At 38.3% G+C, this 24627-nt stretch overlaps 2 protein-coding genes across 11 annotated transcripts in view; one reads left to right on the forward strand and one right to left on the reverse strand.

The window, feature by feature from the left end:
• The window catches only part of ZNF568 (zinc finger protein 568), a 65653-nt gene extending 56340 nt beyond the window's left edge, over positions 1-9313 (reverse strand). Inside the window, exons 1-4 of one of the 4 annotated variants that reach the window (XM_045988693.1) lie at positions 9159-9276; positions 8072-8138; positions 4906-5178; positions 2905-2963 (exon numbers count right to left, since the gene is read on the reverse strand). In XM_045988693.1, the coding sequence (XP_045844649.1) occupies positions 2905-2963; positions 4906-4981 (135 nt within the window). In that variant the 5' untranslated portion in view covers positions 4982-5178; positions 8072-8138; positions 9159-9276. Of the gene's footprint in view, positions 1-2904; positions 2964-4905; positions 5179-8071; positions 8139-8964; positions 9111-9158 lie in introns of those variants that run through there. The other 3 variants (XM_045988689.1, XM_045988690.1, XM_045988691.1) reach the window with 3 other exon arrangements.
• A 189-nt stretch (positions 9314-9502) lies between these two features.
• The window catches only part of ZNF829 (zinc finger protein 829), a 60003-nt gene continuing 44878 nt past the window's right edge, over positions 9503-24627 (forward strand). For 2 of the 7 annotated variants that reach the window (XR_006816274.1, XM_045988799.1), the window contains exons 1-4: positions 9592-9724; positions 10328-10388; positions 17543-17669; positions 17784-18064. Coding sequence is in view for 6 of the 7 variants with exons in the window: in XM_045988799.1 (XP_045844755.1) it covers positions 18028-18064 (37 nt within the window). In the remaining variant the exon portion in view is untranslated. Of the gene's footprint in view, positions 9733-10327; positions 10389-17525; positions 17670-17783; positions 18065-24627 lie in introns of all 7 variants that reach the window. The other 5 variants (XM_045988797.1, XM_045988798.1, XM_045988794.1 and 2 more) reach the window with 5 other exon arrangements.

The raw sequence follows: 24627 nt of genomic DNA on the forward strand, positions 1-24627 counted from the left end.
GATTTAATAATGATAGATCCTATCCAAAAAGGATGTTTTAAAAATGTACTTAAATCCTCTTTGAGGCCACATCAGTATTTTAGAAGATTTTTTTTTCCATATACATCAGATAATTTTTTTCTTTACGGTTTCGTGTCTACTCTTACCATCTTCCATTTTATTTTTCAGCTGGTTGTAGTTTATATAGAGAATGCTATTGGTTTTTGTGTAAATTAATTTTGTGTAAATAAATTTTGTTTAAAAAATCCATATTGGATTCAGTTGTTATTTCTCTTCAGTTGCCCACATACATAACTATATAATCTAGCTATCATAATTTTGCATGCACCTTCCCAATTTTTATCTCCCATTTTTCTCTCTTTGTTGTATGCCTAGGCACACAGAATTATAGTAAATAAATATGGTAGTATTGGCAATCTGGTTGTGTTCTGACTTCGGTGGGAATGCATCTCATTTTTCCTAGTAAACAAGGTGTTGGCTCTTAGCTTATTATGTGTGGAAAAATTGTTAACAATATTGTATTAAAGTGTCCTTTTACTCCTATTAAACAGATTCTTTTAAATCCGAAGTTCTGGTTGATTGATTGATTGATTTTTTTTAATTATTTATTTATTTGACAGAGAGAGATTTCAAGTAGTCAGAGAGGCAGGCAGAGAGGGAAGCAGGCTCCCCGCCGAGCAGAGAGCCTGATGCGGGCCTCGATCCCAGGACCCCGAGATCATGACCCGAGCCGAAGGCAGAGGCCTAACCCACTGAGCCACCCAGGCGCCCAATTGATTGATTTTTTAAAGATACTATTTATTTATTTGATAGAGATCACAAGTAGGCAGAGAGGCAGGCAAAGAGAGAGGAGGAAGCAGGCTCCCTACTGAGCAGAGAGCCCGATTCAGGGCTCGATCCCAGGACCCTGGGATCATGACCTGAGTTGAAGGCAGAGGCTTTAACCCACTGAGCCACCCAGGTGCCCCCGAAGTTCTGATTTTTAAAAAAATTAGCAGCTCTATGAAGCTGATTATCTTTTTTTCTTTAATATGATGAATTATATTAATAGATTCCCTTAACTTGAAACATCAAGTCAGAGAGAAAAAAATTTCACTCAATTCTTCTCTAATTAGTCTATAAATTCTCTAATTAGTCTATAAAATCTGAATAGGATTTTTATTCCTTTAGAACCAGATAAATTGATTCTAAAACTCAAATAGAAATTTAGGGGTCCCAAAGTAGCTAAGAAATTTCTGAAAGACTAGGAACAACTTGTGTGTGGTGGAAGTGGGGAAATCCTTGCCTAAGCAACAGGGTTATTTTAAAGTTACAGTAATTAAAACATTGTAAACACACACACACACACACACACGGAATACAGTACTGGTATAGATGTAGACAAATAGACTAAAGGAACAGAATAAAGAGCCTAGAAACAATTAAGCATGCACATGATAAATGTGGCATCACAAAAGAAATATCTATTTAACAATAGTGTTAGAACAACTGGTCTTGTACATGTAGAAATAATTCTAGTGATAGAATTATCAGTAAACTCCTACCTAAAATCCATTACAAAATTAAATTCCAATTGGACTAAAGACTAAATATGAAAAACAAAGTTTTGAAAATAGACTATCTCTATAACCTAACATGAAAGATGTCTTAGAAAAGACCACCATTGGCAACTATGAAAAGGACTATTAAATACTGATGCTATATGTAATATTGACTGAATTCTTATTGTATGCATATATAAATCATAAGCTAAATATAACTATCCAAATTTAAAGTTTCTATACAACAAAAGATACATATCAACATAAAAGTGGCCAGTACCTAGGAAAAGGTAACTATATAAATCCTAATGCTAAAGAAGGCCTCTTTTATTTATTTATTTATTTATTTGACAGAGAGAGAGAGGGAACACAAGCAGGGGGAGTGGGAGAGGGAGAAGCAGGCTTCCCACCAAGCAGGGAGCCTAATGCGGGGCTTGATCCCAGAACCCTGGGATTATGACCTGAGCTGAAGAAAGACACTTAACAACTGAGCCACCCAGGTGCCCTAAAGAAGGTATTTTTAAAAATTCCCTAATTTCAAGTAGAAAAAGGACTAAAAGCTCAACCAAAGAAAATGTATATGTAGGCTCATTTGAAAGACGTGCTCCATTTACTCTTCCAGATAATTTTAGTTTTTCATCTTTGGCCAGGATAGACTTTAAAAAAAAAATTGAACTTAAAATGATAAGAATTATGGAATTGTTTCAGCATTTCTTTTAGACCTAGGTGTCAATGAGCAGCTTTCTCTTTCTAGAGGCACCTGGCTGGCTCAGTCGGTATAGCAAATCAATTCTTGACCTTGGGATTGTTAAGTTTGAGCCCCATGTTGGGTATAATGATTTTTTTTTTTTAAAGATTTTATTTATTTATTTGACAGAGAGAGAGAGAGATCACAAGTAGGCAGGGAGGCAGACAGAGAGAGAGAGGAGGAAGCGGACTCTCTGTGGAGCAGAGAACCCGATGCGGGGCTCGATCCCAGGACCCTGAGATCATGACCTGAGCCAAAGGCAGAGGCTTTAACCCACTGAGCCACCCAGGCGCCCCAATGATTATTTTTTTTTTAAGTCTTTGAGAAATTTTCTCTTTCCTTAAGTATTAGCTTTCCCCTCATAAATAGTATAAATTATGGAATAAACTTTGTGTTCCAGTTTGCTTTGACATTCAAATTGAAATTGACATAAGAACTTTGTATGGACCTGTTTCTGCATAGCCACATCCCAAATTTCACCTGGTTCTGCTACTCTATTTTTCCTCACCTTAATTTTCATCAATTTAGTTTTTCCAATTTACTGGTAGGTTAAGGTAACTCACTGCAACTGCATTGCAAAATAATGCAGGAAACAAATAAATGCTTAAAACGTACAAGAGACCTGGTCATCTTCTCTTCTTCCTCCAAAAGGGCAGAGTCCTGAGGATGCCAAGCTGAGGGAAGAGAAATAAAGCAGATTTATTTCATAACTCCAGACAAAGGCATATAGAAATCTTCAGTACCAGGTGGCTATAATATTATCTACAATGATCCTTAGAGCATTGAGAAATGCTAACCACCATCAGGCAATAGAGATGCTGAAATGTACAAGAAAGACTAATGTTACCATACAGGGTTGGATGGGAATTTCTGGAGGACTAAGTATAGGGTACCCAATGAATCAACTGACAATATAAGCTTTCCCTAGGATCCTGGTATTTTATTCTTTTTAAAAAATTTTTAATTTTTTTATAAACATATAGTGTATTATTAGCCCCAGGGGTACAGGTCTGTGAATCGCCAGGTTTACACACTTCACAGCACTCACCATATCACATACCCTCCCCAATGTCCATAACCCCACCACCCTCTCCCTACCCCCCTCCCCCGGCCACCCTCAGTTTGTTTTGTGACATTAAGAGTCTCTTATGGTTTGTCTCCCTCCCGATCCCATCTTGTTTCATTTTTTCTTTTCCTTCCCCCCAAACCCCCCACGTTGCATCTCCACTTCCTCATATCAGGGAGATCATATGATAGTTGTCTTTCTCTGACTGACTAATTTCGCTAAGCTTAATACCCTCTAGTTCCATTCACGTTGTTGCAAATGGCAAGATTTCATTTCTTTTGATGGCTGCATAGTATTCCATTGTATATATCTGGTATTTTATTCTTAATAGAAAGTTTATCTCAAGTACATAATAATAATACCACAAAGATTTAAGAATTATATAATTTATGAAGCACTGTAAAAAATATGGAGCAACTTTAATCAGGGACAGGTTTAGGCATTGTAAACCATTTATATGATGGAATAAAATGCAGTCATGATTCTAATGACATTTTCGAGCAACTACTTCTTGATTTAAAAAATTCAGGGCCTTCAGGTAAAAAATGTAAGAATGAATATTTGCATTTACTTCTCTCTCCTGAACCCAACCAAAATGAAAGTAAAGGAACAAAGGAAGCTGAGTCTCATAGAGAATATAGAAGGCTTCAGCAGATAAGAGATGTCAATAAAATTTTGGAAGCTAGAGATTACACAGATGGCTGTTATCTAATTTAACTAGAGAAACCTGAAGCTTAAGTGAGGGAAGGGAGAAGGGAGGGAAACCATGGCAGAACCCTTGAAAGGCTTAGGAATGGAGGCTCTAAATACTTCTGCAGGCCTGAGTGTGGGATGGGAACTGAATGTAAGGGGTTGAAGCAATGTAGAGAAAATAAGGGAATTAAGTGAAAGTTCTAATACTGAAAGATGAGGTATGTCCCCCCCAGTCCCCTACTTCCTACTGTGTTTGCCTTCCAAAAACAGTTCCGGCTTATACTTCTCAAGCAAAATCTAGGATTTCTTGCTGGGGAAACTGACTAGCGCTACCTCCTCCCCCCAAACAGATACAGATCCTGACATTTAGTCAACTTTCAACCTCTAATAAAATACCATATTAGAAAGAAGGGCAAGAAGGTGGGTTGGGGAAGGGTGGGGTGAGGGAGACAAGAAAGAGGTTAGGTAGAAAACAGAGATAAATCCTTATCTCTATTGTCAAAAAAGTCAGCAGGAAAAATCAAGCATGAATGAGCAGTATGAGGATATTCAGGGAAGTGAAGCTGAATACCAAAATGTTCAAAATGGTTGCCTCTGGGGAGTTGGATCAGGGGATGAGGAAGGATAGAGTAGGAGATTTTGTTTATGGTTATATATTTAACAGCCCTTTTTAAAAAATCTAAATGTAAGAAAAACAGAAATTTCAAACAATAGTCAAATGAATAAATAAAAAACAAATGTCTACCCTGCAGTCAGTAATACCCATGTGAACTCTCTTGGTAGGCGTACTGAATTTCCTAACCCCTAAATGTACAGCTTCTCTCTCCTAAACTTTCCCCATCTCTGAGCCACCTTACCTCTCCTTTCCATCATCTGGGTTAAATGCTCCATTGTCACACAGCTTTTGCTGATCTCTGAAGGCTGAGATGTCATTCAGGCCTTGCCCACTAAGGGCAGAAAGGTTAAGGTAAGCTGTAGATCCAGCAATTCTAGGGTCTGCTCTATCTCAGGCTTCTCCAGCCTCCAAGAGAGTTCTCAGGTCAGAAGGTCTCCTTCCATGATGGACACCTGCTCTCCAGGCTTCTTTTTACTCACACCGCAGATCTATCTTATCTCCGTGGAGGCAGGACCTGTGGGTTTATGATATAAATTCAATTTACTTAATGTTTCCTCATTAGATCCCTATGGTAACCAGCCTCCAAGATGGCTTCCAATGATCACTGCCTTATGGTATTCATGGTTTTTTGTTTTTTTTTTTTTTGTACACCCTTCGCACACTGAATAGAGTTGTCCTGTTTAACCAATAGGATACTGCAAAAACTGACAGTGTGTGACTTCCAAAGTTAGGTCATGAAAGACATGGGGGTTTCTGTATTGCATATTTTTGAATCATGCACATTGAAGGAAGTCAGCCACCATACCATGAAGACATTCATCCAGCCCTGGGGAGGCCCCTGCCAGCAGCCAACACTTACTTGCCAGCCATCTAGGAGGCAAATCCTCCAGCCACCTAGTCTTCCAATGACTGTAGCTTTGTTAACATCTTGACTGCAACTTCATGAAATATATGAGCCAGAGTACCCAGCTAAGCTGTTCCCCACCCCCACAGAGTGCGAGATAATAAATGTTTATTGTTGTTTAAACTACTGAATTTTGAGGTAATTTGTTACACAACAGTAGATAATTCATACAGCCCCAATTAGCTTCCTTGCTTGTAATTCACATTCCCTGGAGTCACTGCCCAGAGATGCTGGATACAAAGACAGCAAGAATTTAGAGGAAAACTGAAAGACTCAGCAACCTAGGTTGAACCAGGCATTCAAGAAAACACCAAGACTCTAGAAAGAAAGTAAACACAACAGTGATGCTCACATAATATCTGATCTTCAAATATCTTCTGTGAGCAGAAAGGTGTAGACCCAGTGCAGTCACAGATACAAAGTTGAGTCAAGAAAGATTCGTATTTACAACATCCCTAGGTTTGGAGTAAAAGAGAGTTGCAGCTATTCCATTTCCTATTTATCTTGGCAATTGAGGTAAAAGAAATGTGCAATTTAGAATTCCCATACTCTTCATCTGAAATGAGAATTATACCCACATCACAATGATACTGGATGAATAAAATGGTTAAGAAATATTAATTTTTCATCTGCTTTGAGCCTTTACTAGGTAAAAAAATAATTATACAAGAGAGTAGACTAATTCTTGTACTGCATGATAGAACAGAGTAAGAAAGAAACATTCAATTGTAATAAATTTTGAGATATTCCTAATATCCTTCACATAAGTTCCATTTTTTTCCTCTGTGGGAACTATCACAAACAAATTATATAATTTATTTACCATACATATTGTCTGTGTAACCCTTCATATAAACTCCATGAAAACAGGGATTTCTTAAATCTCTCTTGGTCATTGATGGTAGGTGCTCAAAAAAATATATTGATTTAAATGGTGTAGCCACTATGAAAAACAGTATGGCAGTCAAAAAACGAAAAACAGAATCACCATATGATCCAAAAATTCCACTTCTGGGTACAAAAGAACTGAAAGCAGGGACTTGAACAAATTTGTACACCCATGTTCATAGCAGCATTATCTGCAATAGTCAAAAGGTAGAAGCAACCCAAGTATGCACTGACAGATGAACAGATAAACAAACTGTGGTGTATATATATAATGGAATATTATTTAGCCTAAAAAAGGAAGGAAATTCTGACATGTGCTTTAATTAACATGGATGAACCTTGAAGACCTTATGCAAAGTTAAATAAACCAATCACAAAAAACCCAATACTGCATGATCCAACTCATATGAGGTATGTAGTATAGTCAAATTCATATAGAAAGAAAAACAGAATGGAAGGAATGCTGGGACTAGGAGATCCAAGGAATGGGGAGTTATTGTTTAATGGGTACAAAGTTTCTGTTTTGCAAGATGGTAGTGACAGTGATACAGCGATATGAATGTAATGCTATTGAACTCTATGCTTACAAATAATTAAAATGTTACATGTTTTTAGCTTTATCGAGATATAATTAAGGTATAAAAAAATCAGACACATTTAATGTATACATCCTGATGAGTTTGGACATATTATATATTCATGATACCAGTTCCATAACCAAGGTACTAAACATATCCATCACCTGTAAAAATTTCCTTGTGTTCTTTTGTGCTTTGTTTCTATGGTAAGAACAATTAACACAACATATATACACTTAACAAAGTGCATAATACTGTATTATTAATACAAGTTCTGTGTTGTATGGATCTCTAGAGCTTATTCAACGTGCATAATGTAAACTTTGTACCCATGGAAAAATAATTCCCCATTTCCCTCTACTCCTAGGCTCTGGCAACCATTATTGTATTCTTATGCTTCTTGAATTTATTTTAGATATATCATACAAATTGAATCATGTAGTATTTGTCCTGTGACTAGCTTATTTCACATAATGTTCTTCAGGTTCATCCATGCTGTCACAAATGGCAGGCATTCCTTCTTTGACTAATATTCCATTGTATGTATATACCACATTTTCTTTATCCATTCATCTATTGATGAATGTTTCCCTATTTTGACTATTGTAAATAATGCGGCAATGAAATTGGGGGTGCAGATATTAAAATGGTAAATTTTTATCCTGTGTTATATAATCTCTATTTTATCACAATTAAAAAATACATATACATATATACACATTTATGTACAAAAGATGCATAAATACACAACTAACAAATGAATTCTACTAATTTGGGGAATTTAAAATCAGAGGAAAGTAATATATTAGACAAGAATACCACAGAAATAGGTGAGTAGTTTGGAGTTCAAGTGTGCCAGAGTCTTAAGGTGAGGTTTTGTTAAGTATGCATGTTAAAAATTCAAGGAAAACAACAGAAACCAAAGCAGTGGAGAAAGGAAGGGGAATAAGCTAAATCTACACAATAAAAAAGCCACAAGTAAATAGAAAATAAATTTGTATCAGCAATCCCAATAAATGTAAATGAATTAAACTCACCTATTAAAATAACATTCAAGCAGGATAAAAGGGTAAAAAGCCCAGCAATATACTCTTTACCAGAGACCTGCAGTATAAAATCATAAAAAGAAGGGGTTGGAAAATGAAATTCCTGGATAATACAATAACAAGACCTGAAAAGGAATATTATCAGACAAGAGAACTATCAGTATACTGAGGAGCAGAGGTTTTTAAGACTGTTTGTACATCTGTCTTGTGCTCTGTTGATCCATGATGAGAAGAGGTCCTGCCACTGTCCTCTTAGCGTGAGCAGCAGAAGGAACACATGTGGAGGAGCAGATCTAAAACCACCCTGCAGTCTAGCTACTCAGTCAGCCCCAGCCTAAACAGACTGAACAGAGAACCAGGAAATAGGTGAACATGAGAATAAATGCTTGCTGTTATACGCCACTGTTTTAGGGGTGGTTTGTTAGGCAGCATTACTATTCTGGCAATAGCTAAGTAATACATATGATAAAAGATGCGAGTCATATGATGTTGAGATACCGACTCTGGAAAAGATCAACAGGAAAACTGGAGAATAACAGAAGAGAACCAAGAACTTCCAGGGGTAGAAAAAGGAAGCAAAGGAGACTAAGGGGTGGCCAAAGGGCAGGGAGGACGACTTAAAACCAAACACAAAATTATACACAGATCTTTTTCCATGCAGTTATCAAGTATGACAAACACTATACAGAAGTCAACTCAAAACAAGAACCGCTACACATATTACAAACACCTACCCACAGACCTTTCACGACAACCACACAAACACTATACAACCACACGCAACCAAGTATCACCATAACACAACACACCGCAATCACACATCCCATCACAATTAGTCTATCACACTCACACGCAATCACACACATCACTGCAGTCACACACACATTGATTCCCATCACGGTTTCTCGGTCCAACAATTCCAACCACTCTCCAGGAGCGTATTCCCACCCCGGGCACTTTGCACGGCGGCTACTCAAGACTCGTTGGGCCTCCTCAGAGGCTCCGCCCCGTCAGCCGCCGCGCCCAGACAACTCTAGCCCCTCCCCCATGCCCCGCTGCTGGGACGCGGTAGCGTCACCTGCCGGAAACGCCCGAATGCGCATTCAGCGCGCGGTTTCTGGGAGGATGGGTGAAGGCGACCCACAGAAAGACCCAAGCCAGGGGCCGGTAACGCCGAACCATCCCTTCGTGCCCGCTTCCCAGCGGACGTTCCTGAGGACAACAACACCTCCCAGAAGGCTTCACGGCCCGATTCAACTTCCGGCCAGAAAGCTGTCTGCGTTTCCTGCGTGAGGAGGGGGCTCCGCAAGTCCTGCGCCGAAGACCGGACTGGAAGGAGCAAACCTACCGTGCCTCGCAATCCTGAGACCTGGCTAGACGCTGAGAATTGCAGTTACAGTAGTTGGGGGAGGGTCCAGGCAGGGGCTGAGAGGAATTGGCCGCGGGTGCATCTCTGGACCACATTTCCCAGAGGGCCCGGTGGGCCATTCGCTCTTCTCGCAAGAACGCGAACGTTTCGTCACGCCTGGCGGGACCGTTAGATCGGTGAGGTGAGAGTCGGTCGGTCCCGGGGGAACCGGCGCAGTTGTGCAGGTTGCGATGCCGGAGGACCCGAAAGGCATAAATTGAGGAGTCCGGAGATAGGTACGGAGGTGGGTCATCCGGCCTGTACCGTGCGGGTGGAGCGGCCTGTAAAGGGGACGTTGTGAGATTGTGTGTGTAAGAGATCGAGACCTGTGTGCGGTTATCGGTTGCCTATCATTGGGGGTTGTGATTGCGTGTGTCCCGATGGCGGTTGTGACTCCGCGACACTGTTGGGGTGGGGGGTTACCTAAGGCTGTAGGAGAGTGACAATGTTCGGTGGCGGGTATATGATTGTAACCGTGTTACCATGGGTAGATTTGTGTGCTCGCGTTTGGAGTGCTTGTCACATTGTTTCAGTATGTCCATGCTCAGGTTATGGGGCACTATGTGTCTGGGTATGGGGTTCCTGTCATATGTAAGATTGTAACTTCAGAACTTTGTCCCCAGGGAACTTCTGTGAAGTTTGGTCAGGTTATAGCCCTTTGGCATTGGTGGCCTCAGCTTTTTCCTGACACACGGATTAGGCAGAATGCTCCATTCTCTGATCTCCATTCCCTGCGTGTAGTGGGGGCTGGGGCTGGGACTGGAGGTGACTTCTGACCAGACCAGTTTGGGGGAAAAAGGAAAACATGGTGTTTTGCAATTACCTTTTTCTCTCCCCAGTTCCACCCTTCTCCAGGTGCAGAAGAGAATGCACAATGAACTTCTACGAGCAATGTCCAAGGTGTGTTGGGGTTTTCTCTTTGCTTTCTTTCTTCCGAAAGTTAGATGCTTAATAAAGTATGTCATTTAATTGTAGGTCCTTATAATTTCCCTATTAAAGGGAAGGATGGTCCAGCCTGGTTTTAAAGCCCAACAGCAGCCCTATACGTATTGTTCACTTATTTGGAAAATGACTCTACTTCTGTTTGTTGAGTTTTCTTCTTTTTAAATGCAATATTATGGTTTAAATGCAATTGTTATGATATGAAAATAAAAACTTGGGGCGCCTGGGTGGCTCAGTTGGTTAAGGGACTGACTCTTGATCTGGACTTAGGTCTTGAACTCCGGGTCCTAAGTTCAAGCCCCACACTGGGCTCTGTGCTGAGCATGGAGCCTACTAAAATAAAATAAACAATCAAATAAAATAACAGGTAACATAATGCAACACATAACACAACACATAACAACAGAACACATAACAGCACGTAACAACACAACATAACATATAACATAAAACACATTACTATTACTTAGAGATTTTAAAAACAGAATTACCAAGAAAAAATAAAATGTGATCACTCAAATATCTAATGTTAATATTTTGGTTAATTTTGTAAAAAGATTTTATTTATTTGAGAGACAGAGTGAGCGAGAGAGAGTGCGCATAAGCAGGGGCAGAGGGAGAAGGAGAAGCAGGTTTCCTGCTGAGCAAGGAACCGGATTTGGGGCTCAATCCCAGGACATGGGATTATGACTTGAGTAATCTCTTAACTGACTGAGCCACCCAGGTGCCCCTTAATTAATTTTTATTATTTTTCCAAAATCAAATTATACTTCATTTACTACATTATATCCTACATTTTCACTAGAGAGGATTAATCTCCTGTGTTGTCAAATGGTCTTTGTAAATACCACTTTTTAAAGATATATATTTCTTTGTGTGAGTTATGTTCTCTCCCTTTCTTCATGTCAGTTATGTCTGACTTTGAAATCTTTATTTATTTATTTATAAATAACACACATACACACCCATCCATCCACACACACAGAGGTTTAAAATTGGACTTCATGATTAATAATGAGATTGTACGCCATTTCATATATTTATTGGTTATTAAGATTTCTTCTTTTGTGACCTGCCTGTTCATATATTTTAACTTTTTGCCCCTGGATTATCTCTTGTTGAGTCATAGGGTTTCTTTATATAATCTGAATATGAGTCCTTCACTGATATTTTTCTATTGTTTAGATTGTTTTATCATTTCCTTTAAGGTGGTTTTATGAATAGAAATCCTAACTTTAATGCAAAGTTATCAATTTTTTTTTATCTTTATGGTTGGTGCTTTTTGTGTTTCAGGAAATCCTTTCTGGGGCGCCTCGGTGGCTCAGTCAGTGAGGTGTCTGCCTTTGGCTCAGGTTGTGATCTGGGGTCCTGGGATTGAGCCCCAGGTCAGGCTCCCTGCTCAGTGGGGAGTCTGCTTCTCCCTCTCCCTCTGTTCCTCCTCCAGCTTGTGCTGTCTCTCTTTCTCTCTCTCTAATTAATAAATAAAATCTTTATTTTTTATTATTTATTTATTTTAAAGATTCTATTTATTTATTTGACTCTCTGTCAAATAAATTTTGACAGAGAGTCAGATAAACATAAGCAGGGGGAGTGGGAGAGGGAGAAGCAGGCTTCCCCCAGAGCAGGGAGCCTGATGCTGGCCTGAAGCTACAAGTTGTGCTTTTCGGGGTTCTGGCTGACCCCGTTGGTGGAGCATGTGACTTTTGATCTCAGGGTTGTGAGTTTGAACCCCACTTTGGGTGTGGAGATTGCTTAAAAATAAAATCTTTTTTTTTTTTTTTAAGATTTTTAAAAGATTTTATTTATTTATTTGACGGACAGAGATCACAAGTAGTCAGAGAGGCAGGCAGAGAGAGAGGGAGAAGCAGGCTCCCTGCTGAGCAGAGAACCTGAAGCGGGGCTTGATCCCAGGACCCTGAGATCATGACCTGGGCCAAAGGCAGAGGCTTAACCCACTGAGCCACCCAGGCGCCCCAAAAATAAAATCTTAAAATAAAAAAGTTTTGCCTTTCCCATTTATATATTTAATCTACCTGTAACTGGCTTTTGTGTACAATGTAAAGTGGGGCCCAGATTTTCCCCACTTAAGAAATCTTTCCTAGCCTTCTTAGTACCATATATTAGTTCACTCTGTTCCCATTTCAGATATATCCAAATATATATAAATCCAGTATCTGTATGTAAGTGGGTATGTCCGTGAGCTCTTTGTTCTGTTATTTTAAAACAGTATCACAGTCTTGATTATTCTAGTTTCATTGTCCTTTAAAAGTATTTTGGCTTTTCTTCCTGTGGCTGTGTTTAAGACTTTCTCCCAGTTTTTGGTTTTCTGTAATTTTAATATAATGTGTCTAAGTGTGCCTTTTAAAAATTTTTTTTTTTTTTTTTTTTTTTTTTTTTTTAATATTTTATTTATTTATTTGACAGAGAGATCACAAGTAGATAGAGAGGCAGGCAGAGAGAGAGAGAGGGAAGCAGGCCCCCTGCCGAGCAGAGAGCCCGATGCGGGACTCGATCCCAGGACCCTGAGATCATGACCTGAGCCGAAGGCAGCGGCTTAACCCACTGAGCCACCCAGGCGCCCCTGCCTTTTAAAAATTTTATATGCTTGGAATTTGTAGAGTTTTTTCAGTTTGTAGGTAGGTGTTTTTTATTAGGTTAGGGAACTCCTCAGCCATCTTCAAAGATTGCCCCTGCTTTATTCTCTCCCTCTCTCCTCTCCCTTCTCAGGCTGTAATTAAATATAGGTTAGAATTTCTTATCTTAATCTTTTTGGTTTTTAATGTTGATACATTAGGTGGGTCTACTCTCAATTTTTAAAATGTGGGTATTTGGTACAGAGGCAAAGGAAATTATGTTAAGAATCAGTCACCCCAAATCTATTCAACTTAAGACCTTTCTGAGTTTCTTTAGAAGATGGCTGAGTATTTCCAATCCATTCTTCTGTGCCAAAACGCAGAATATCTGGTTCTCCTCTCATCAGCCTCATCAGCCTCTAATTACACTTGCCATTTCTGTAGTGAAGATTTTTGCCCAAAATTAATGGGAATAATGCTAGGAGGTTAGTATAATATAGTAGGAGATAAAAGGAATGCATTGAATTTTGTCCTCAGAAGCTAATCAGATGTTTGTTTGTTTGTTTTTTTAAAGATTTTATTTTTTAAGTAATCTTAAAGTAACGTGGCTCCTATGAGATTGTAGCAGGTAGGAAGGAGGAGGTAAGGAGAAAAAGCCTTACTTGATTGGTGCTATTGTTTGGTCTTGGTCTCTCTTGATTTTATGGATGTTCAGCACTGACTCATTTTCTTATGGGGTGCTTTTTTAGGATTCTCAGAGAAGTCCCTGCAGGAAGCTTCTAATTGTATGTGATGTGGGCAACACATCTCCTTGAAATGGCCACTTATTTTTTTTAAAGATTTTATTTCTTTATTTTAGAGATGGAGGGAGGAGAAGAGCAGAGGGAGAGGGACAAGCCGACTTGGTGCTGAGCACAGAGCCCAGTGCAGGACTCGATCCCACAACCCTGAGATCATGACCTGAGCCAAAATCAATAGTCATGCGATTAACTGATTGAGATACCGAGGCACCCCTGAAATGTCTACTTACGATACATGTCTTACACTTGGGGATTCTGTGCTCTACTGCTTTGTTGGGAATCATGTTGTCCTTCCATTGGGTCCACATCTGGTCCAAAAAGGGGACTGGTTTCTGTGCCCTCTAAACTTCAGGAAACACAGCAAAAATTCTTAACAATCTTATCATTCTACTTTGGATCTTGGAGTCTGAGATGAAGAAATAACCTAATTTTTCCTATGGGGTGGAAAATATGTGTCATTTTTCAGCAACCAGTTTTTGGACACTAACTGAGTGTCCTGCAATTTAATTCAATTCTGACACTAATTACTCAGAGTTAACACAGAGCACCACAGGTTTAGGGGGCTTAGCCTTAGAAGACTGCCCTATTTGAGATAGCATCTCCAAGCCTTTGGTAGCCCCATGGCACTACACTTTTGCCCAGCAGACCACAAACTGAGGTATTCCCATGATCCCTACTCAGTTATAGTAATTGATTAGAGTGACTTATAGACCTCAGGAAAGTACTCTGTTTAATCATAGTTTTACTATAAGGAATGTAATTCAGGAACAGCAAAATGGTAGAGATGCATAGGGCAAGGTATGAGAGGGAAGACCATATCTGGAAAGGATTTTGCTTAACAAAATGGCTGAAGTGAAAGGTTTCCTTTGGTAATGTTTATATTGTAGAAAATTCTGCTACCAGTAAAATTATAAAAGTTAAAGAATTTATGTTAATAAGGAATACTTGGAACAGTCATAAGGGAAGTGTAACTTTCAAGAAATTTAAATTATATCCTTGTCTAAGATGGTGATATTTTATTATTTATTTTTCAAAGTTTATGTATTTATTAGAGAGAGAGAGAGAGCTCGAGCAGGAGGGACAGAGGGAGAGGGAGAGAGGATCTAAAGCAGATTCTATGCTGATCACGGAGCCCAGCATGGGGCTCTATCTTACAACTCTGAAATCATGACCTAAGCTGAAAGCAAGAGTTAGACACTTAGCTGACTATGCCACTCAGGCACCCCAATAGTGATATTTTAAATTAATGTTTAACCAGTTTTGCATTCAAAAAAATTCAAGAAATTTTAAGACTTAATCAAAAATGGCAGGGCTTTGTCTCAGTACCCAATCCTACTCCCCTTAGGTGGCTACCTTCAGATTTTTTCCTGTTTCTCTTGGCACTTTGTCTACATTTCTTTTTTTTTTTTTTTTAATTTTTTTTTTAAAAGATTTTTTATTTATTCACTTGACAGAGATCACAAGCAGGCTGAGAGGCAGGCAGAGAGAGAGAGAGAGGGGAAAGCAGGCTCCCCGCCGAGTAGGGAGCCCGATGCGGGGCTTGATCCCAGGACCCTGGGATCATGACCTGAGCTGAAGGCAGAGGCTTTAACCCGCTGAGCCACCCAGGCGCCCCTTCCCTATATTTCTTTCTTCCTTTCTTCTCTTTTCTTCTTCTTCTTCTTTTTTTTTTTTTAAGATTTTATTTATTTATTTGAGAGAGAGAGAGCATGAGTTGGGTCAGGAGCAGATGGAGAGGAAGAGGGAGAAGCAGAGTCCCTACTGAATAGGCAGGTCGATGTGGGCCTTGATCCCAGGACCCTGAGATCATGACCTGAGCTAAAGGTAGATGCCTAACTGACTGAGCCACCCAGGTTTTTCCCTGTATTTCTAATTCATATTCCTACATTGCTGTTTTTTAAAGATACGCTGTTTATTTATTTGGATGGGGTGGGACAGAGGGAGAGGGAGAGAAAGAGAATCTTAAGCAGGCCCCACACATAGCACAGAGCCCGACACTGGACTGGATCTCACAACTCTGAGCCAGAATTAAGAATCAAATATTTAATTGACTGAGCCACCCAGGCACCCCCATTGCTGTTCTTTTTATAGACATTTCTTGGTGACTTTCTTGAGGTAAATAAGGGTTGAGACTTCCCATATCACATTTCTCACTTCCTGTTCCTGCAGAAGAATTATATTACAATTTTCTTTAAATCATTGATACTCATGTAATTAGGACCTCACAGATATTATTAATCTGACTGAGTAGTACACTAGAGCCTAAATTCTTTTCAGTACAACTTTTACAATTTTCTGAGGGTAAACGACTTTGTTTCTTCATTTTTCTTTTTCCATATATGTGTTGCTCCTTTTTTCCCCAGATCTACCAACATTGCTTCCAGTTGCCTATCAAAAATATTTTCCATATGATCAAGCTTACTAGGTCTTTATTTTTCCTTGGAGACCTCTTTTCCCATAGTCCTTTGTCTTCTTGTTCCTAGACATTGCTCTCTAGTTCTTCCAGATGTTATCCTGGAACTTGCCTTTCACAGTTGTACTTGGGACCTTGTCATGTATTCTCATGTTAGGTTTGTAATTTCTGAATATAGTATCTCTCTTTTTCTTAATTTACTCCCTACTTTTGATGGAGCATGTAGGCTGGGAGTTTCTTTTAAAAGCTACTCGGAGATAATTTTATCTTTTCCTGTAGATCTAGAAGTATGTTGACTTAATCTTCACACCAGTTTGTTTTTAATCTTGCTTGGTATATAATCTTCACACTAGCTTTGACTGGGTATAGAATTCTAGGCCAGAATTCATTTAAAAAAAAATATTTTATTTATTTATTTATTTTTCCGGGGGGGGGTGGCGCGAGGGAGGGAGAACACAAGCAGGTAGAGCAACAGACAGAGGCAGAGAGAGAAGCAGGCTCCCTGCTGAGCAAGGAGCCTGATGCAGGACTCGATCCCAGGATCCCGGGATCATGACCTGAGCAGAAGGCAGCAGCTTAACCAACTGAGCCACCCAGGCGTCCCCAGAATTCATTTTCATTTGTAATGTTAAAGGAATCACTTTTTTTTTCTTTAAGGTGGTGCTGTTGAAAAGTCCATTGTGATTTTAATTCCTAAAAATTTTTATGTGATCCATGTTTTCTTCCTGCAAGCTTTTAGAAAGTTCTGTTTTTCCTTGATATTCTGAAATTTTACTCCAAAATATCATAAGATTTTTTTTCCTTAAGTACATCACATTGTTCCCTTTTTTGGGTCTTAAAGGAAAAATAGGGGAAGGGGGAAAGAATTCACATATATGCACACTTCACTATAGCCAGGCATTGAGCTTTGAGCTGTATGATTGCTATTTTATAATGTAGGAGAAGTTTACTTGCATGTTCTTTGATATATCCCTCTGTACACAAAAGATATGTCTTCTACTGATATAATAGTGTTCCAGCCCCTTCGATTTGCTTAATAAGCTCTAGCACCACCTCTACTACCATCTTTTTTTTTTTTTTAAGATTTTATTTATTTATTTGACTGAGAGAGAGAGCACACACACAAGCATGGGGAGCAGCAGGCAGAGGCAAAGGGAGAAGCAGGCTCCCCCACAGAGCAGAGAGCCTGATGTAGGACTTGATCCCAGGACCCTGAAATCAAGATCTGAGCCGAAGGCAGACACTTAACTGACTGAGCCACCCAGGCACCCCACCATCTTTTTTTTTTTTTTTAAATCTACTGTGAAAGCATGTTTGTTGTTTCAGGGGTCAATGATGTTCAGGGATGTATCTATAAACTTCTCTCAGGAGGAATGGGAATGCCTGGATTCTGGTCAGATGAATTTATACAAAGAAGTGATGTTGGAGAATTTCAGCAACCTGGTTTCAGTGGGTAAGGATAACTATCCCCCTAAATTCAGAATCTGCCCTTGGGAATGTCTCCTTTCTCCATTATGAATTATTTGTTTCAAGTAACCAGCTAAATTTCTGCTCCCTGTTCCTCAAGGAATGGTTTGAGTTGGAATGGAATGGAAGAGTTGGAAATGAGCACCTTCAGTGGGTTGAAGCTTCATCTTCATCTTTCTCTGGTCCTTCCTGTAGTGGCATCTTTTTCTTGATCACCAAGGGACTGCATCTGATTTCTGGGACACCCACAGCATAACAATGTCCCGTGTCTTTTCTTGTGATCAGGACTTTCCAATTCTAAGCCAGCTGTGATTTCCTTATTGGAACAAGGAAAAGAACCCTGGATGGTTGAAAGAGAGCTGACAAGAGGCCTTTGTTCAGGTGAGATGATAGGTAATGATTTTTTAATTGGGTTGTTTGTCTTATTATTACTAGTTTTGAGTTAATTATATATTCTAGACACAAGTCTCTTATCAACATATGATTTGTGAATATTTTCTCCCATTTAGTAGGTGTGTTTTTCACCCTCTTGATTTTGTCCTTTGAAGCACAAATTTTTAAATTTAACAAGATCCAGTTTATTTATTTTTTCTTTGGTTGCATGTGCTTTTGGTGTGAGCTCCTTTAAGTTATGACCCTTTATAATTAAGTTTATTAATACCTTCTGGAAATAGGAAAATATTTCACACTTATCCTACTATTAGGTAAAGGATTTTTGTCAATTATATCTCAAAAAAAAGTTTGAAGATAAGACAACAAAAAAAGCTTTTCTCAACTGTAGATACAACTTTAGTTTTATAATTTAGCCATAAGATAGAATAAACAAAGAACTAAAGAACGCACCAATGCAGATTTCCCAAGATTTATTTTCCTTTCCAGGAGGCACCAAAACTATAAACAGACCCACAGGAAGATAATAATCCAAATTCTCTTGTCATCTCAGTTAACAGAGAATGAAGGGATCCCCAGATAACTGGAACAGATTTCCATTATCCCTATAGAAATTACCGTAAAATCAGGGGCGCCTGGGTGGCTCAGTAGGTTAAAGCCTCTGCCTTTGGCTCAAGTCATGATCTCAGGGTCCTGGGATCGAGCCCCCCACCGGGTTCTCTGCTTGGTGGGGAGCCTGCTTCCTCCTCTTTCTCTGCCTGCCTCTCTGCCTACTTGTGATCTGTCAAATAAATAAATAAAACCTTAAAAAAAAAAGAAATTACCATAAAATCGGATTCCTAATCACTATAACTTATCAGCCTTGCACAAACCAGAAGCAAAACTAGAATTAGGCCAAAAACAAAACCCAGGATGCCTTGAGGAGGGTGTAGTGGAGAGAAAGTGAATTAAAGTAGCATTTCATTGCTGCTTGGGATTTACTGAGGCCGCCAAGAAGAAAAGACTGCTGGGCCTTAAAAAGCCCATGAGATACACTTCTCAAATTATACTTTATTGCCTCCTGCAAATAAGTCCATTTGGACATCTCAGTGGGATCTTCATAATTGTCAGAGTGTAACATTTTCAAACTTTTCAAAAGTATAATAATTCAAAAATTAAAGATGATTCTTCTAAATATATGATAAGCAGATTTGAAATATTTAGCTCACTAATGAGAGAACCAGAGGAATGTTAAAGCTGGTTCAAGTTGTCTGGGAGACTCTGAGTTTATATTATGATTATACACATATATATGTAATTATATTACAGTGCAGGAATCACATCACTACCATGGATACAAAAACTAGTTACTGTCTTAGAGGATAATAAATTTGTAACCTTCAGACTGTCTTTTCACCAGACAAATCATTTATAACTTTTGTTCTTCATAGCAATTTTTTGTTCTTTGTTCAGTTACTTTCTAGATTTTTCAAGTAGATTGAAAGCATCTACAATTTTCTAATTGGTATTGTTGGTACAGAGAAATAGTATAAGCTTTTTTTTTTAACATGTGGAAAGTAGTTTAATTTTATTATCAGAGAAAGGTAGTGGGATACCATTATGTCATCTGTAACATGGGCAAAAATTTAAGTCTGACATTAGTAAGACTAGATGAGAATGTGGAACAGCACCTTCAAGCTGCTGATAGGGTATAAATTCATACAACTGCTTTTTATTCTTTCTTTTTAAATTTAATTGTGAAGGGCACCTGGATGGCTCAATTGGTTGAGCATCTGCCTTTGACTTAGGTCGTGATCTCATGATCCTGGGATCAAGCCCCATGTCTACCTCCTTGCTCGGCAGGGAGTCTGCTGCTTCCTCTTCCTCTGCCCTTTCCCTCTGCTCGTGCTTGCTGTTCCTCTCTCTTTTTCTTTCGAATAAATAAAATCTTAAAAAAAAACTTAATTGTGATAAGATCATTTAACATGAGATCTACCCTCAACAAATTTTTAAGTATATAATACAGTATTGTTAACTTTAGGCGCAGTATTGTATAGCAGATCTCCAGCACTTATTTGCCTTGCATTTTTAAAACTTTATACTTGCTGATTAGCAACTGCTCATTTCCTTATAAACCCCAGCCCTTGGTAACCAACTACTCTTGGTAACTACTCTTTTGTTCTGTGAGTTTTGCCCTTTTTAGATAGCTCATATAAGTCAAATAATGCTGTATTTGTCCTATAACTGGTTTATTTCATGTAGCTTAGTGTCTTCATGTTGTTTCATATGGAAGGATTTCCTTCTTTTTAAGGTTGAATAATATTCCGTTGTAAATATATATTTTGTTTATATAAATCCATCTGTGGATTTAGGTTGTTTTCACATCTTGACTATTATGAGTAGTACTGCAATGAACACATGAGTGCTAATATCTCTTCAAGATCCTGATTTCAAACGGGGTGCCTGGGTGGCTCAGTGGGGAGGCTTCTGCCTTCGGCTCAGGTCATGATCTCAGGGTCCTGGGATTGAGCCCCGCATCGAGCCTCGCATCGGGCTCTCTGCTCAGCAGGGAGTCTGCTCCCCCCCCCCCGCCTACCTCTTTGCCTACTTGTGATCTCTCTGTCAAATAAATAAATAAAATCTTAAAAAAAAAAAAAAGATCCTGATTTCAATTCTTTTGGATAAATACCCAGAAGCGGGATTGATGGATCATATGATATTCTATTGTTAATTTTTTAGGAACCTCCTCATACTGTTTTCAGAGGGTTGCACCATTTTGCATTTCCACCAATAGTGTACAAGAGTTCCAGTTTCTTTGCGTCTTCACCAATATTTATTACTTGTTTTTTTTTGTTTGTTTGTTTTAATGACAGCCATCCTAAAAGTAATAGGCAATGTTTCTTCATGGTTTTGATTTATGCTTCTGTAATGATTTGAGATTTTTGAGCATCTTTCATATACTTCTTGACCATTTATACATTTTCTTTGGAAAAACGTCTACTCACGTTCTCAACTTATATTTTAATCAGATTAGTTCTTTCGCTATATATTTTAGAAATTAACCACTATCGGATACATGGTTGGCAAATATTCTCTCCCATTCCCTAAGTTGCCTTTTCACACTTTTGTTTCCTTTGCTGTGCACAAGCTTTTAAATTTGATGTAGTCCTGTATGTCTGTTTGCTTTTATTGTCTCGCTTTTGGTGTCATATCCTGAAATCATCAATAAGACGAGTGTCATGAAACTTTTCCCTTATGTGAAGCTTTATAGTGTCAGGTCTCATGTTTAAGTCTTTAATACATTTTGAGGTGATTTTTCTGTATGGGATAAGATAAAGGCCAAATTTTGCACGTGGATGTTCAGTTTTCCCATCATCATTGTTAAAGAGACTTTCCCTTTTCTGTTATGTAGTCTTGGCATCTTTGTTGCATATTAATTGACTGTGTATACATGAATTTATTTGTTCTCTTCTATTCTATTGACTGATATGTATGTCTTTGTGCCAGTACCATACTGTTTTAATTACTTCTGCTTTGTATTTTGGAATCAGGAAATGTGAAGCCTCCAACTTTTTTGCACTTTCTGAAGATTGTTTTGGCTCATTGGATTTTTTTCTATTTCTATAGAAAATGCTGTTGGGATTTTGATAGGGATTGCATTGAATCACTAGATTGTTTTGGGAGTATGGACATTTTCACAATATTCTTCTAATCCATGAACACAGAATAGCTGTCCATTATCTTGTGTATCTTTAATTTCTTCCATCAGTGTTTTGCAGTTTTCATTGTACAAGTCTCTTACCTCATCGGTTATGTGTGTTCCTAAATAGTCCTTTTCCTTTTGATGATTATAAATGAGATTGTTTGTCTCATTTCTCTTTCAGGTTATTGTCAGTGTAAAGAAACAACTAATTTTTGTATATTGATCTTGTGTCCTGAAACTGCAAACTGAAACCCTAATTTAATGGTTTATTAGTTCTAACAGTTTTTATGTAAAGTCTTCAGAGTTTTCTGTATACCAGATGTAGAAGTGGCAAGAGTGGGTGTTTTTCCTTCATGATCTTAGAGGGAAAGTTTTCAGTTTTTCATCAAGTATGATATTAGTTGTGCACTTTTATATGTGGCCTTTATTATGTTAAGATAATATCCATGTTATTAGTTTGTTGAGGATTTTTCATCTTGAAAAGGTGTTGAATTTTATCAAATGCTTTTTCTGCATCTGTTGAGATGATCATGTAATTTTTATCCTTCATTCTCTATTTTTTTTTAAAGATTTTTATTTGTTTATTTGAGAGAGCACGGATGGGGGAAGAGGGAGAGGGAAAAGCCGAGTCCCCACTGAGCAAGGAGCCAGACGTGGGGCTTCAATCCCAGGACCCTGAGATCATGACTGGAGCCAAAGTTAGACTACTGAGCCACCTAAGCACTCCAATCTTTCATTCTCTTAATGTGGTGTATCACATTAATTGATTTTGTATGTTGGATTATCTTCGCATCCCAGGGATAAATTCCACTTGGTCATGGTATACGATCCTTTTAATGTGCTGTTGAATTTAGTTTACTAGTATTTTGTTGAGAATTTTTGCCTCAGTATTCATTAGGGAATTGGCCTGTTGTTTTCTTTTTTATGGTGTCTTTGTCTGACTTTGGCATGAGGGTAATGCTGGCTTCATAAAATGAGTTTGAATGTGTTCTCTTCTTTTCAGTTTTTTGGAAGAGTTTTAGAATTGGCAGCCCTTCCCCACCCCCAGATTGGCATTATTATTATTATTATTTAAATGTTTGGTAGACTTCACCAATGAAGCCATCTGGTCCTGGGCTTTTCTTTATTGAGAAATTTTCTTTTTTTTTAAAGATTTTATTTATTTATTGAAGAGAGGGAGCATGGGGTGGGGGCAGAGGGAGAAGCAGACTTCCCACTGAGCAGGGAGCCCAGCATGGGGCTCTGACCCATGACCCTGGGATCATGCCCTGAGCTGAAGGCCTACAATTAACTGACTGAGCTACCCAGGCCTCCCACGTTGAGAGATTTTTTTTATTGTGAGTTAATGTCCTTACTAGTTCTAGGTCTGTTCAGACTTCCTGTTTCTTTATGATTTAGCCTTGGTAGGTTATATATTTCTAGGAATTTATCCATTTCTTCCAGGTTATCTACTTGTTCATACTAGCCTCTTAATGGTCCTTTTAATTTCTGTAACATCAGTTATAGATTTTTTATTTTATTTATTTGAGTTTCTGCTTTTTTCTTACAACTAAAAGTTTATCAATTTTATTTATTTTTTCAGTAGACCAACTGTTAGTTTCATTGATCTTTCCTGTTTTTCTATTTTATTTGATTTATATCTGCTCTAAAATTTATTATTTCCTTCCGTATGCCAACTTTGGGTTTAGTTTGTTTCTTAAGGTGTAAGGTCATATATTTATGATTTTTCTTATTTTTTAATGTAGGAACTGTAAACTTCCCTCTTTGTACTGCCTTTTCTGCATCTCATAAATATGTTTTCATTTGTCTCAGGATATTTTCTAATTTCTCTATTTCTTTTTGACCAATTGCTTATTCAAAAGTGTATTGTTTAATATCATCATATTTGTGAATTTTCTAGTTTTCATTCTGCTGTTGATTTCTAGTTTCATTCACTATTGTCAGAAAAGATACTTGGAATGATTTCATTCTTCTTAAATTTCTTAAGAGACTTGTTTTGTCACATAATATATGATCTGTCTTGGAGAACATTCCATGTGCACTTGATAAGCATATATCTTGTTACAACTGAGTGAAATGTTCTGTATAGGTCTATTAGGTCCAATTGATCTATGGTAGTTTTCAAGTCACTGTTTATTTTCTGTCTGGTTGTTTTTTCTATTATTGCAAGTAGGCTATCAAACTATCCAATTATTTTGGTCTATGTTTCACTTTAGTTTTGTCAGTGTTTGCTTTATGTATGTGCTCTGATGTTGGATCTGTATATATTTATACTTGCTGTATCTTCCTGGTGAGTTAAGCCTTTTATTATTATATAATGTCTTTCATCTCTTTTGACTGTTTTTTACTTAAAGCCTGTTTTGTCAGATATAGGTTACCATTTACATGGAATATCTTTTTCCGTTTCTTCACTTTCAACCGATATGTGTGTCCTTAAATCTAAAGTGGGTCTCTTGAGGACAGCATATAGTTGGATCCATTCAGCCACTATGTCATTTGATTGGGAAGTTTAACCCACTTACGTTTAAAGTTACTATTGAGGGGACCCTGGGTGGCTCAGTGGGTTAAAGCCTCTGCCTTCAGCTCGGGTTGTGATCTCAGGGTCCTGGGATTGAGCCTCACATTGTGCTCTCTGCTTGGTGAGGAGTGTGCTTCCCCGTCTCTCTCTGCCTGCCTCTCTGCCTACTTGTGATCTCTCTCTCTGTCAAATAAATAAGTGAAATCTTAAAGTTACTATTGATAGGGAAAGATTTACTGTTACTATTTGTCGTTTTTCTGTTCTTGTAGTTCTTTTGTCCCTTTTTCTTTTTTCCTGTCTTTTTGCTTCTTTTATGTATTTATTTTTGCATTGGTATGCTTTGAATCCTTTTTA

The sequence above is a fragment of the Meles meles genome, chromosome 19, assembly GCF_922984935.1.
Source record: "Meles meles chromosome 19, mMelMel3.1 paternal haplotype, whole genome shotgun sequence".
Classification (NCBI taxonomy): Eukaryota; Metazoa; Chordata; class Mammalia; order Carnivora; family Mustelidae; genus Meles; species Meles meles.